General features: G+C 41.9%; 2 protein-coding genes across 3 annotated transcripts; one reads left to right on the top strand and one right to left on the bottom strand.

Moving 5' to 3' along the window:
* The first annotated feature begins 2,348 nt into the window (after positions 1-2,348).
* Positions 2,349-3,921, top strand: LOC115131088 (corticoliberin-like). The gene is made up of 2 exons (XM_029662694.2): positions 2,349-2,435; positions 2,958-3,921. Exon 2 carries the CDS (start codon positions 2,977-2,979, stop codon positions 3,478-3,480), a length of 504 nt encoding a protein of 167 aa, XP_029518554.1. The 5' UTR covers positions 2,349-2,435; positions 2,958-2,976; the 3' UTR covers positions 3,481-3,921.
* Positions 3,922-5,258: 1,337 nt separating this feature from the next.
* Positions 5,259-14,685, bottom strand: LOC115130137 (tripartite motif-containing protein 55-like). Of its 2 annotated transcripts, none has more exons than XM_029660939.2 (8): positions 14,114-14,685; positions 13,541-13,710; positions 11,333-11,513; positions 11,056-11,151; positions 10,126-10,359; positions 10,000-10,022; positions 9,757-9,881; positions 5,259-7,911 (listed from the first exon to the last, which is right to left on the bottom strand). In XM_029660939.2, exons 1-8 carry the CDS (start codon positions 14,231-14,233, stop codon positions 7,811-7,813), a joined length of 1,050 nt encoding a protein of 349 aa, XP_029516799.1. In that variant the 5' UTR covers positions 14,234-14,685; the 3' UTR covers positions 5,259-7,810. The 2 variants fall into 2 exon arrangements, with proteins under 2 accessions (XP_029516799.1, XP_029516798.1); XM_029660938.2 differs by having other exon boundaries at positions 11,333-11,516; positions 14,114-14,682.

Genomic DNA, 14,685 nt, shown 5'->3' with positions numbered 1-14,685 from the left:
CTATTCAAGGGTTAGGTTTTCAGAAGACTGAGGCAGGTTTTCCTCTAACTTTGCTCCTTTTGTCACGCCCTGATCTGTTTCACCTGTCTTTGTACATGTCTCCACCCCCCTCCAGGTGTCGTCCATCTTCCCCATTATCCCCTGTGTATTTATACCTGCGTTCTCTGTTTGTCTGTTGCCAGTTCATTTTGTTTGTTGAACCTACCAGCGTTTTCCCCCTTGCTCCTATCTTGTCTAAGTTCCTGTTGTCTAGTTTTTCCCGGCTTTGACCCTTCTGCCTGTCCTGACCCTGAGCCTGCCTGCCGTCCTGTACCTTTGCCCCACCACTCTGGATTACCGACCTCTGCCTGACCTGACACTGAGCCCGCCTGCTGTCCTGTACTTTACACCCTCTCTGGATTATTGACCCCTGCCTGCCTTGATCTGTCATTTGCCTGGCCCTGTTTGAGGAATACACTTTTGTTTCTTCACCACTGTAATACCTTTCAAGTTTCTTTTGATCCTGACAAAATACCCAGTCCCTGCCAACAACAAGCATACCCATAACATGATGCTGTCACCACAATACAAGAATATACAAAGGGATCAAAATGATTCACAGTTGTAATGGTTGCCAAAAATGCTTACACCGACAATGAACTCTGGGGTGTGAAGACATAAGCAATCAATACATTGTCAATTCATTTGGAAAATGTTCTATAACTTTCTTTCACTTTGAAAATGTGATCTGTAGGGAAAAATGAAATCCTTCATAGATTTAATTTTAGGACAGCAAAATGTGAAGACTGTAAAAGGGGTGTGTAGACTTTCACCAGACTTCACTAGCTTACATTGTGTACATCAGTTTATTAGGTACACCCATCTAGCACCAGGTCGGACCCCCCCTTGTCTCCAAAACAGCCTGAATTCTTTGGGGCATGGATTCTACAAGGTGTGGCATTCAAAGGGAACTAACGTGTGCCAGGAAAACATTCCCCACACCATTACACCATCGCCTCCAGCCTGTACTGTTGACACCAGGCAGGATGGGGCCAGAGACTTATGTTACATCTTGATTCTGCCATCAGCATGACGCAACTGGAACCAGGATTCGTCGGACCAGGCTATATTTTTCCATTCCTCAATTGTCCAGTGTTGGTGATCGCATGCCCACTGGAGCCGATAGGAGTGGAACCCAGTGTGGTCGTCTGCTTCAATAACCACCACCACCAGTCCACTCTGAGCTATTGAATCATTATTTGCCTGTTTGTGGCCAGCCTGTTAGCTTGCACAATTCATTCCATTCTCCTTCGACCTCTATCATCAACAAGCTGTTTTTGCCCACGGGACTGACGCTGACACTTTTTTTTGTTTGTCACACCATTCTCGGTAAACCCTAGACACTGTCATGTGTGAAAAGTCCAGGAGGTCGGCCGTTTCTGAGATACTGGAACCAGCGCGCCTGCCACCGACGATTATACCACTCTCAAAGCCGCGTAGGTCACTGGTTTTCCCATTCTAATGTTCAATCAAACAGTAACTGAATGCCTTGGTGCCTGTCTGCCTGCTTTATATAGCAAGCCACAGCCACGTGACTCTGTCATTTTGTGAATGGGGTGGTGTACCTAATAAACTGGCCATTCAGTGTATGTTGGTGTGTAATCATGTTTAAGAAAAGTTGAGGAACTCTAATCTACAGACAGTGCTTTAAAAGGGCCATATATATATTATTTTTTAAAGTTGAGCTAGTAAGCTCCTATAGCATTCCGAACATTCTGTTCAAGACATTTTAAGCGATTGCCATGAAATATTGGACAATGCATTTCAGACCAATCTGTTGTTCTTGAAGTTGATTAGTACAATTATATTAATTTAGAATGTACTCTGAGGTAATCTGTTATAAATATTCATCATGTCTCAGCAATATTTTATTTATAATTTCTAATTCAGGGCACAAAGTCTGCATTTGATTGTCTGAGTGAGAATCATTTTGAGAAGTGCACCACCAAAATTACAATTCTGTCCATTTTCTGAACAGGACTAGTGCATGACATAATACAGGTCTCCTTTTTGTAGAACAGACCAGCCACTGAGATAAAGAACAACTATAGTCTAATAATTATGTCTGCATCCAAGCCTGTGTGCGTGTTAGAAAATATGTTGTATTCTAAACACACACACACACGCACACAACCAACATTTATGACTCATCTCATTCAAACTACCCCAGACTTTCACAGATGCGTTCATTCAAGTTACACCAATGTAACTCCGCGCATACGCAATCTCTGAGCTCAGAGCGTGACACTTGTCGCGGGTCTTGGCTATATAAATCCAAACTGCCGTGCTTTATTTGAAGAACTCCTTATACACATTTCTTGATCCATCACTCGTGGAAGAGGAAGAGAGTTCTCAACAAATACCTAAAATCCAGGGACACAACGACTCAACTGAAGGTATGAGACCATATATGCTGGCAACAAGCCCAAGCATAGATCATACTTCATTTTAAAATGTTATTTACACTTGTGTGTTGGAAGGTGCCATTACATGTTATTCCTCAACATGGAAAGCTGTTCATAGATTTCCACATTAACTTGATGGATACGCAAAGATGCACGCATAATTCATATATTCCCTCTCTGCTATCTCGTTTTGATTTTGTGGACGTTTCACCAACCCCTGGATTTATGGCCCACTAAATGGATTACTTTGCATGTACATATTCTATTTAATTTATTTCTGGCTGTAAATTCCTAGTCTGATAATGGTAGAGATGACAGGAATTTAAAATGATAGACAGTGTATTCTCATCACAATTGAAAAACTTTTACTTAAGTCATGCACATGTAGTTTATATTATCCTGCAACTTCATCGCATGCAACGAATGCCTCTCAATTTTATGAACAAAACGTATTGTACAAACATTATAATGATTGAGGGAGACGTGAAGTTAATTGTCTCCATTCTTCTTCAGATCTCGTTGAACCCCTGACATGAAGCTCAATTTCCTCGTCACCACCGTGGTTCTGCTCATTGCTTTCTTACCGCGCTATGAGTGTAGGGCTATCGAGAGCCCTGGCGCTGTCCAGCGCGCCACCGCTCCACATCACGACGCGCAGCAACAGTCTCTTCCCCTCCTGACGCGACATGGAGAGGAATACTACATCCGACTGGGAAACGGGAACCGCAACTCTGCTGCGTCCGCACCTAAAGGCATGTACCCAGAGGGCTCCCCAGCGGTCTACAACAGAGCCTTGCAGCTCCAACTGACGCAGCGTCTTCTACAAGGCAAAGTTGGGAACATCAGCCGGTTCGTCAGCGGCTTCGCGAACCAGCTCGACGACTCGATTGAGAGGGGGAGGAGGTCTGATGATCCGCCGATATCTCTAGATCTTACGTTCCACATGCTCCGACAGATGATGGAGATGTCCAGAGCTGAACAGTTACAGCAACAAGCCCATAGCAACAGAAAAATGATGGAGATCTTCGGGAAATGAAAACTACATCCATCCATCCGCCAAAGATTTGTTTTACATTTAGCACAAAACACACAGTATTCTGTACCATAGTGCTGCTTTTCCATCTTTGTTTATAATTATTTATTTTATAGCTTTAACCTGACGGTGGAGACTAAATTGGTTTGTAGGTTACTTGTAATTATGATTGTAGCCAATATCATGCAAGATAAAGTATGTCCTATGCATTTGTATTAGGCTATTGTTGTTGAAGTTCTGCGTCAAAACTGTAGAATATACACGATTCTGTCTCTCTTTAAGACAAAAACATATTTTTTTGGTAGATCTTATAGGCTTAGGAAATGACGTTTTATTGTATGTTATGTTATTTAAGTTTGTTAATAAACTTATGAGCAACCGGTACATTTTTGTTGTGCAAGAGAATGTCTTATACTTATATTTTTCAATAAAATCTGAAAAGTTGTTTGCACTTCTCTGTGGATATTTGTAAATTCTACAGTTTATCGCCCATATAGTTAGCCATTTGAATCTAAATTTGGTTTTGTATAAATACTGGACACAAACTTCTCACTGATCTGAAGTGTCTGGCAAAAAAAGCTAAAGATGATGATCTGTATAGCCTACAGTAGTCCGTACAATAGAATCACGTCTGAGGATGGAGCGAGAGCGTTTCTTTCAATCCCGCAGATGTCTAATTGCATGTGCTTTGAAAAGCAGCGCCTGTCCAACGGCAATAGTCGCTATACCATGTGTCATGCAGTGAGAAATAAGTCCAAAAAGAAAGAGAGATTAGGTCTACTCTTAATCATAAAGATAAACAGAATTTGTTTTTCCTGTCCTTGAACTGATTTAGGATCAGCTCGCTGCCACAAGTTGAAACACTCACATAAAAGGATACAGAATTCAAAAGAAAAAAACATATAGTGAAATGACTATTGTTAATGCATTTATATTAGCCTACTGATGACTTGTGCCACCAAATTGATCCAGACAAGGTAAAGAAAAAATGACATTAGAATCGAAGTCAGAGAATCACTGGAAATGTGAGCACAATAACAAGCTGAGAGGAGTTAGTGAGATGACCATTGCCTCAAAGGAGCCTCCTTACAATTCAAGCCTCATCTACCTAGCTGTTTCAAAACACTCCTCTATGAAGGAGCGCCACTCATTACACAGTCCAAGCCACTGCTTCGCTAGTGACAAGACAATAAAAACACCAGATGAGCTCTTTCTTGTGTGAGATGAGTGGCACGCGTCTGTATGCCCTGATCCTTGATCCGTAGTGTCAACATAAACAAAATAACTGTGTCTGTGAGTCATTCAGCTTATTGTCTGCCCTACATAGCAACAGGGGGCTCATTACAGTGTGGAGCCTAAATTGTAAATGTTGCAGTGAACTATTCTGTGAAGAGTGAACTATGCTGTAAACCTGATTGACAAGATAAGTAAATGATGGATCTGGGTGTGTGGATTGTTAAAGCACCACCACAAGATTCACCTTACACACACACACACCCTCCACTGGGCTGGAAGACACTATTTGGATTACGCAACAAGCTTCCTGACATCGTTAGCTGAACTGAGGCAGTGAGATGTGTGAACTAACGCCTGTTTAATCCTAAGAAGGGGAGGCATAAGGGAAATACCACATAGAGAAATGGTGCTGGAGGCCAATGGAAATGACTTTGGCCCACATGCCCTGAATGGTCTATACTCTGCTGGAAGACAAAGTATCTACAGTGAGGCAGTAAAGACAATGGTGCATTATGATTTTCTGCACAAAGGAAGAAGGACACCTGAACAAACAAGCGGTTTTATTCACACATTTTATGCATGCAATATAATGTACACTGTGACAAAATGCAGGCAAAATATCTTCTTTCTTCTTATATTTTTTATGAGAAAAGTCTGCTTGCCATCTCTTACAGTAATTGAAAAACCTAGCCATGTATATATTAAACCTGGAGTGCCTTCAGAACGCTTTCACACCCATTGACTTTTTCCACATTGTGTTGTTACAGCATGAATTTATAATAGATTACATTTAGATTTTGTGTCACTGGCCTACACACAATACACCATCATGTCAAAGTGGAATAATGTTTTTAGACATTTTAAAATTGGATAAAAAATGAAAAGCTGAAATGTCTAGAGTCAATCAGTATTCAACCCCTTTGTTACGGCAAGCCTAAATAAGTTGAGGAGTAAACATTTGCTTAACAAGTCACATAATAAGTTGCATGGACTCACTCTGTGTGCAATAACAGTGTTTATCATGATTTTTGAATGACTACCTCATCTCTGTACCCCCACATACAATTATATCTAAGGTCCCTCAGTCGAGAAGTGAATATCAAACACAGGTTCAACCACAAAGACCAGGGTTTTCCAATGCTTCGCAAAGAAGGGCACCTATTGGTAAATGAGTAAAACAACGAAACAGATATTGAATATCCCTTTGAGCATGGTGAAGTTATTATTTCCATTTTGGATGGTGTCTCAATACACCCAGTCACTACAAAGATACAGACGTCCTTCCTAGCTCAGTTCCCAGAGAGGAAGGAAACCATTTCACCATGAGGCCAATGGTGACTTTAAAACAGTTACAGAGTTGAATGGCTGTGATAGGATAAAACTGAGGATGGATCAACAACATTGTGTTAATCCACAGTACTAACCTAATTGACAGAGTAAAAAGAAGGAAGCCTGTACAGAATACAAATATTCCAAAACATGCATCCTGTTTGCAATAAGGCACTAAAGTAAAACTGCAAAAAAAATGTACTTTATGTCCTGAATACAAAGCATTATATTGGTGGCAAATTGAACACAACAAAACCACAGAGTACCACTCTTCATATTTTCAAGCAAGGTGGTGGCTGAATCATGTTATGGGTATGCTTGTCATCAACAATAACTAGGGAGTTTTAGCAGGTATAAAAATAAACAGGATGGAACTAAGCACAGAGAAAATCCTAGAGAAAAACCTGATCCAGTCTGCTTTCCAACAGACACTGGGAGGAAAATGCTCTTATCAGGACAATAACCTAAAACACAAGGCCAATTATACACTGGAGTTGCTTACCAAGACAACATTGAATGTTACTGAGTGGCCTAGTTACAGTTCTGACTTAAATAGGCTTGAAAATCTATAGCAAGACTTTAAAATGGCTGTCTAGCAATGATCAACAACCAACTTCACAGAGATTGAAGTTTGTTTTATTTTTAAACGAGCAAATATTGTACAATCCAGGTGTGGAAAGCTCTTAGAGACTTACCCAGAAAGACTGAGCTGTAATTGCTGCCAAGGTGATTCTAACATGACTCACATTTTTCATAAATATTTGACAAATGTTCTAATTTTATTTTTCACTTTGACATTACAGTGTTTTATGTAGATTGTTGACAAAAATTAAATCAATTTGAATCCCACCTTGTAACAACAAAATGTGGAAAAAGTAAAGGGGTGTGAATACTTTCTGAAGGTACTGTATATATTATTATACTATGTGAATTCATAATGTAACCAAATATATATATATATATTTTTAAATACTTTTTCAGTAAAAAAACAAACAATAAAAGGCAGAAAAATCTTCTGGAAGTTCTTGTTTGAGATGTTCAGCTGATGATATTCTCTAATGATGTAGTTCAGACGGTGGCATCTTGCCAACTTCATTAAAGAAACAACACTGCTGCTTAGACAAAACTCTACAACGGCAGTCTGAGGGAAAACTAAAATTAGCCACAAAAAAAATATTTCTTTAACAAATCAAATTTAATCAGGCTAAAAAGTCTTCCTATAGTGAACTTCCTGACTCCTGAAATGCACTCCTATTGGGAAAAAAACATGTCCACATCCAGCTGCATCCAACCACAGCTTTGGGAGGAAGTCCCAGGAGAGTTTTGTGTAAGAAGGCTCTATCTATCACCTGTGCAGGTGTGCTTCAGGTAGATGTTGTCCATAGGCACTGATCATGGATCAGCTTAGCTTTCCCCAATCCTAACCTTAACGATGAGGAGGGAAAACTCAAAACTGACATTAGAACAATGTCCAGGGGCAACTTCATCCTACTCCTGCAAGAAGTATCTTTGAGTCTGGACCAAAGATGGTGGATAAATTAAGATGTCCCTCTCAGGCCGTTTACCACTGAAAAAAAAGGATCAGTTCCGGTCTGATTAACGAGGTGGCTCTCACATAGGCTTCAATGCATTAGCAGCTGGGTTTGGTCTGCTTAGTTCATTGACTCTATATGAACCAGAAAAAAATGAGAGAGTCTGATGTCTCACTTCCTCTCCATCTCTGTTTGGGCCATGGCTGATGGTTGGCTGTGCTCTGTGGTTGGCTGAGTTAAGGGGCGGGGGATGGGAGTGGGGCAGCTGTTGAGGATCCACCTCCTACTTCAGCCTCTGCCTTTCCCCCATCTACCTCCTCATACTCACCTTCGTCATCTACAGACAGAGGGATATTGATGTGAGAGATAAATGTCTGATAAACAACAACGCAAGAACTACATATACTGCCTATGGAAAGCTTAATATACAGTTGAAGTCGGAAGTTTACATACACTTAGGTTGGAGTCATTAAAACTCGTTTTTCAACCACTCCACAAATTTCTTGTTAACAAACTATAGTTTTGGCAAGTCGGTTAGGACATCGGCAAGTCGGTTAGGCCAAGTCGGTAAGGACATTTTTTACAGACATATTATTTCACTGTATCACAATGCCAGTGGGTCAGATAAGTTTAGATAAGTTGACTGTGCCTTTAAACAGCTTGGAAAATTCCAGAAAATTATGTCATGGCTTTAGAATCTACTAATATGCTAATTGACATCATTTGAGTCAATTGGAGGTGTACCTGTGGATGCATTTCAAGGCCTACCTTCAAACTCAGTGCCTTTTTGCTTGACATCATGGGAAAATCAAAAGAAATCAGCAAAGACTTCCGAAAACAAATTGTAGACCTCCACAAGTCTGGTTCATCCAATTTCCAAACGCCTGAAGGTACCACGTTCATCTGTACAAACAATTGTACTCAAGTATAAACACCATGGGACCACGCAGCCGTCATACTGCTCAGGAGGGAGACGCATTCTGTCTCCTAGAGATGAACGTACTTTGGTGCGAAAAGTGCAAATCAATCCCAGAACAACAGCAAAGGACCTTGTGAAGATGCTGGAGGAAACAGGTATAAAGGTATCTATATCCACAGTAAAACAAGTCCTATATCGACAACCTGATAGGCCGCTCAGCAAGGAAGAAGCCGCTGCTCCAAAACCACCATAAAAGAGCCAGACTATGGTTTGCAACTGCACATGGGGACAAAGATCGTACTTTTTGAAGAAATGTCCTCTGGTCTGATGAAACAAAAATAGAACTGTTTGGCCATAATGACCATCGTTTGGAGGAAAAAGGGGGAGGCTTGCAAGCCGAAGAACACCATCCCAACCGTGAAGCATGGGGGTTGCAGCATCATGTTGTGGGGGTGCTTTGCTGCAGGAGGGACTGGTGTACTTCACAAAATAGATGTCATCATGAGGAAGTAAAATTATGTGGATATATTGAAGCAACATCTCAAGACATCAGTCAGGAAGTTAAAGCTTGGTCGCAAATGGGTCTTCCAAATGGACAATGACCCAAAGCATACTTCCAAAGTTGTGGCAAAATGGCTTAAGGACAACAAAGTTAAGGTATTGGAGTGGCCATCACACAGCCCTGACCTTAATACTATAGAAAATTTGTGGGCACTGTACTGAAAAAGCGTGTGTGCGAGCCAGGTTGCCTACAAAGCTGACTCAGTTACACCAGCTCTGTCAGGAGAAATGGGCCAAAATTCACCCAACTTATTGTGGGAAGCTTGTGAAAGGCTACCTGAAACGTTTGACCCAAGTTAAACAATTTAAAGGCAATGCTAACAAATACTAATTGAGTGTATGTAAACTTCTGACCCATGTGATGAAAGAAATAAAAGCTGAAATAAATCATTATCTCTACTATTATTCTGACATTTCACATTCTTAAAATAAAGTGGTGATCCTAACTGACCTAAGACAAGGAATTTTTACTAGGATTAAATGTCAGGAATTGTGAAAAACAGAGTTTAAATGTACTTGGCTAAGGTCTATGTAAACTTCCGACTTGAACTGTAGCTTTCACCTAGCCTGTTTTCAGATCAATAAAGATGACAGCCCGGAAACAAGGAAAGTAAACCACACAAGACAATTGAGATGCACCCCACCCTGCAGGGGCAGACAGAATGAGACACAATAAGATGTTTCACTACCAACTCTTCCTACCTGAGATGAAGTCAATGCTACGCAGGGCCCTGCCCTCTCTCCAGAAGTTAACGGTGTAGTGATCCATCGCCTCATATCCTTGCTCCACCTTCTCCAGGTGGGAGGTACTCGACGCCTCCCCAGTCCTGACACACACACACACAGGGAGAGAGTCAGGCTTTACCTTATTGTGTATGGTGTTTAGAGATATGTACAAAATGCGGTACATGATACACACTTTGTTCTGTCAGCATGTGTACTCACCTTTTAAGGAGGTCCTTTACAGTCTATAAGACAGAGAAATGGAAAGGGTTACTCTAAATTCCTGATTTATGTGAAAAGTTGAATCAGGATTGAAGCCTGAATGTTAAGGGAGAGTCAGTCAGTCACCTGTAAGAAGACAGCCATCTCTGGTTCCTCCAAGGTCTGTATGCCTGTCTCTACGGTCTTACAGCTCCGCTCCAGGTGCTCTTTGTACTTCTTGGTTAAACCACGAATGTAGTTGAGCTTCTCTTCCTGCTCGGCCACCACCTTAGAACTTAAGTCCCTCTTCCTCTCCTCCAAGATGGCGTACAGATGGTCAAACTTCTCACACAGCTGGGACTTCTGCCTCCTGCCATTCTCCTGTGCGCAGGCAACCACACACACATGGACGGACAGACAGACGGACACAAACACACAAGCGTTTTCTCCCGTTGCCTTGCCTAATGATCATGACCCAGCTCTGAACACGACCCAGCTCTGAACACGACCCAGCTCTGAACACGACCCAGCTCTGAACACGACCCAGCTCTGAACACGACCCAGCTCTGAACACGACCCAGCTCTGAACACGACCCAGCTCTGAACACGACCCAGCTCTGAACACGACCCAGCTTTGACCATGACCCAGCTCTGAACAAGAACCAGCTCTGCATGACAATCCTGGGTAACACCACCACAGGTGACACAGAGGGGACTGGAGCCACTCCAGCTTCCTCCCCAGTTCAGTTGTTACTAGCTCATCAACTCCAATGTGTGTGTGTGTGTGTGTGTGTGTGTGTGTCCACTCTCTCCCCATCAACTCTCCTCTTGGTTTCTCAGTGTGAGAGAGAAACGGCAGAATACTTAGTGTGTTTCTTGGTATGTGTGAGGGAGGACAAAGTGTCCGAACGTATTCGTTTATTTTTGTGTGTGATAGAAACAAACAGACTTAGAACACCTTCTCATTTTTGTATAGGGGGGCTCAATACAGTAACATCCTGGTTTCAGTTGGCTGTGTTAGTGAGAGGCAGACAGACAGAGACAGAAATACAGGTGCTGCCACACTGGCCCAGTCACCTCTATGGTCCGGCAGGTCTCCTTTAACTGACTGATGATGCCCTGGATCCTGTCGTTGTTCCCCACCATCATCGCTATCCCGTCAGTCAACTCCGTCTGGGGGCACGCAGTACACGTACACACACACACACACAGAGCCAAAACGGATCAGTCACTGAGAGAGTTGCAATGCACTGACATGCGCAGGAGGCAACTGTCCCATTTCACCTACTGTGCATCTCTTGAAGATGTTTTCCTACATCAGTCAAGACCATACAGCAGATAGTTGGGTCCTCACCTTCTGTGTCTGGTACATGCTTTTGAGCGGCGCCACCTCACAGTCCTGGTGGGCTCCAAACACCTTGCACATGGAGCAGGTGGGAACGCTGTGGGTCACACAGTAGATGTTGATCTTCTCCTCCTTGTGCTCTTGGCACATGGCCTGCTCCTCTGTCCTCTCTGGGGCCGCTGGCTTGGCGCTGCTGGAAGGGGGAGGGAGACATGATGAGACTCCCAATACTAGGGGTGCATCTTACTGTAATAGTTTAGTGGCTTCCTCTCCTGATCAGTTTCCTTCCACTGGATGTTGTGAATCAGGCTGCCTGCCCATGATAACTGAACATCATTCAGTCATGATAGCCTATCAAGGTCATAATAGGCTACATCACATCCTAAGCCTTAAGCATCTGTACAAACAGTATCTAAATGGAGTGACGTGTGTGTCATACCTTAGTTTTTAGTCACCCTTCCTCCCAACACGTAAGCATTGCACACACACACACACGTCGGCTGGGAGTATATCATTGTGTTACTCGGACCAGAGACCTCCTGCCAGCCAAATCAACCCTCTGACTCACTGTGGGACCATGGGTTAATATGGGCACCAGAGGCTGGGTGACATATACACTGCCTTTAAGCACGCAAAACTACACAATAAGCAAGCGTACCTCTCCTTCTCTTTTTTCCTCTATCAAGCTAGTGAATGTCAAACACACAGAGCACCCCTCACCTCCATTCCACTCTATCCCTCTCTATGTCGAGCAAAAGAGTTTTGTCTCGTGAATAAAGTCTAAAGCGTTAAGCGTGATGTCGAGTGAAAGGACAGTAGAGAGCTAGATTACATTGCCTCATGGCTCCTATTCTTCATAGCAACACATTCATCTGATGGATTCTTATAGCACTAAACCCTCCAGCAGACACCATAGATAAGATGACACTCTCACTACAAAACCGCGGACACTTAGCTCATTTTAGCTAGCGGGAGTTAAATATAAACAGTAATCCGTCATGTAAATGTGATGTTTGTGATCTACGTACTTCCTTGACTGTATTTAGCTCCAGCTGTTGTCATCGCTGTGGCTTCTGGAGGGAGAACATCTGATTGAAGGACGTCATCTACTACTGTATTTCATTATTTCTTTATCAACACTATTTTATGATCTACTACTAGTCACCTTCATCAGCCACCATTTGTCTTTATAAGGCAGCCTGGAATACTTGTATACGAGGCCAGAAAAGTAGTCAATATTGTAGAAAACATTCAGTATGAGTGGCAGCAGGAGTTTTTCCACAGTAAAGATTGAGGCCCAGCTTTGTCTTGGTCAGGTGTCAGGTCATGTGATGAGGAATCAGGAAAAATAACACGTTTCAACACTGGAGTTTCAACACATTTTTAATGTAGGCTGTATGTAGTTTTTCAGAGCTATCATTATACAGTGGGGCAAAAAAGTATTTAGTCAGCCACCAATTGTGCAAGTTCTCCCACTTAAAAATATGAGAGAGGCCTGTAATTTTCATCATAGGTACACTTCAACTATGACAGACAAAATGAGAAAAAAAATTCCAGAAAATCACATTGTAGGATTTTGAATGAATTTATTTGCAAATTATGGTGGAAAATAAGTATGGATTTCTGGATTTTTTTCTTTCTCATTTTGTCTGTCATAGTTGAAGTGTACCTATGATGTAAATTACAGGCCTCTCATCTTTTTAAGTGGGAGAACTTGCACAATTGGTGGCTGACTAAATACTTTTTTGCCCCACTGTATATGTCACTGTCAATGCCCTAACTGGCCTATTTTAACAAATCACTGTTCGTCTTCATGTAAGCAATTCACTGTTCGTCTTCATGTATAAGGAATTCACTGACATATTGCAAGTAGTATTCGAGCCTGGGAATGTAATACAATGGGTGAATAAGATAAGGAAATTACACATAAAAAAAGCATTTTCCCCTGAACTCACAAAATAGAGTAACTGGATGTTTGTATTTAGTTTGTGGTACAGCAGGACCATGATGGTAGTGTCTGAGACAGACTCTATTTCCTTTATAATTACTATTTAAAATTATTCCTGTAACAAGTACTGTAACAAGCTAGTGAGAACATGGAGAAAATGGTTTCCCCCCAGTTTGCTCATCTCTTCATGCACCTTGGCTGGAAAGTGAAGTACAGGCACTGGAAGTATTATTTTTCCTTTGGACTCCTATAGTGTACGACTCTCTCACCTGGTGGACTCCTGTTTGAACATGTCAATGATGTTCTCCACCAGCAGGTTCCTCTGGAGCCCGTAGACCCCATGGCGGTCCAGGACCACCTCGTGCCTGCAGGACGGGCACCGGAAACGGCCACCGGAGGTCACTGACCCCCCTCTGGTTGGGAGGTATGGGTTGGAGGCCTAGACAGGATAGAACAGACAGGGGCATATTAAAATGTATACCAAATGTAATATCTATTATTGTCTATGCCTAATATTTCATCTGTAATACTATAGTCACATTTGAGGCTACACAAAATGACATGGGAGCACATTGCTGAGATTGAACACTGCAATGGCTCATGGGAAACAACAACAACAAGATAAAATAAAACACAAAATGAGAACAGTGCAGAGGTTTTGGTGTACATAGCCTATGGGCATGGACAAGAAACAAACAAAAACAATATCCCTGATATACAGTAAAACTAGTTGTTAGAAATAGACCAACAAATAATAAAGTTTGTAGATTAAACACGGTTTAATATATATGTATACCGGAAAAAACATAGCTATTACTTACGTTATTGCAGGACTACTTTACCTGAAAGATATCATTGGCACACTTTCTACACAGGTTGTGTTGACACGGTAAAATGACCACTGGTTTGGTAAATGTTTCCAGGCAGATGGGACAAATCAACTGCTTCTCCAAATTGTCCATGACGTTTCTCTTCTGATACACACCCACTCACTCCGTTAAGACGTTAAAAGTGTCAAATGAATAATAAGAAATGGTTAATTCGGCATTATAACGTCCCAAGCCGCTTATTTCGGAGTAAAATTGAAAAGTAGGCCCACGGTAATTGCTCCGGTTCAACCTGTTCCTCACACTGAGTATAGTGTGGCACCCAAACTGGCTGCTCGAGCGGGTGTCAGGGCTGTTTTTAGAAAGTGTCAGGTCGAAGGTTGCCATGTTTACTTGCCCATATATGAAAATGAGTCTAGATAGGGCTTGGGCAGTTAATGATTCCTCGCAGTAGTCTTTAAACTGACCCCATTTAATGTAAAGCTGTGTGTCATCAAACTGTTAGCCTATATGCAAATATCATTGTATAACAAAAGTGTTTGAGGATGTGTTGTTCAGGGGAACAACATGAACATGTGACATAATAG

The sequence above is a fragment of the Oncorhynchus nerka genome, linkage group LG6 (assembly GCF_034236695.1).
Source record: "Oncorhynchus nerka isolate Pitt River linkage group LG6, Oner_Uvic_2.0, whole genome shotgun sequence".
NCBI lineage: Eukaryota > Metazoa > Chordata > Actinopteri > Salmoniformes > Salmonidae > Oncorhynchus > Oncorhynchus nerka.
The sequence above is the reverse complement of the archived record's forward strand: the minus strand, read 5'-3'. Positions and strand labels throughout refer to the sequence as shown.

What these genes read in the sequence shown, in the direction of transcription:
- LOC115131088 (XM_029662694.2), top strand. Translation starts at nt 2,977, where the DNA reads ATGAAGCTCAATTTCCTCGTCACCACCGTGGTTCTGCTCATTGCTTTC.
- LOC115130137 (XM_029660938.2), bottom strand. Translation starts at nt 14,233, where the DNA reads ATGGACAATTTGGAGAAGCAGTTGATTTGTCCCATCTGCCTGGAAACA. An exon ending in GTGCCAATGATATCTTTCAG is followed by an intron (nt 13,711 to 14,113) that starts GTAAAGTAGTCC and finishes TATCCTGTCTAG; the next exon opens with GCCTCCAACCCATACCTCCC. An exon ending in TAGCATTGACTTCATCTCAG is followed by an intron (nt 7,912 to 9,756) that starts GTAGGAAGAGTT and finishes CTCTGTCTGTAG; the next exon opens with ATGACGAAGGTGAGTATGAG.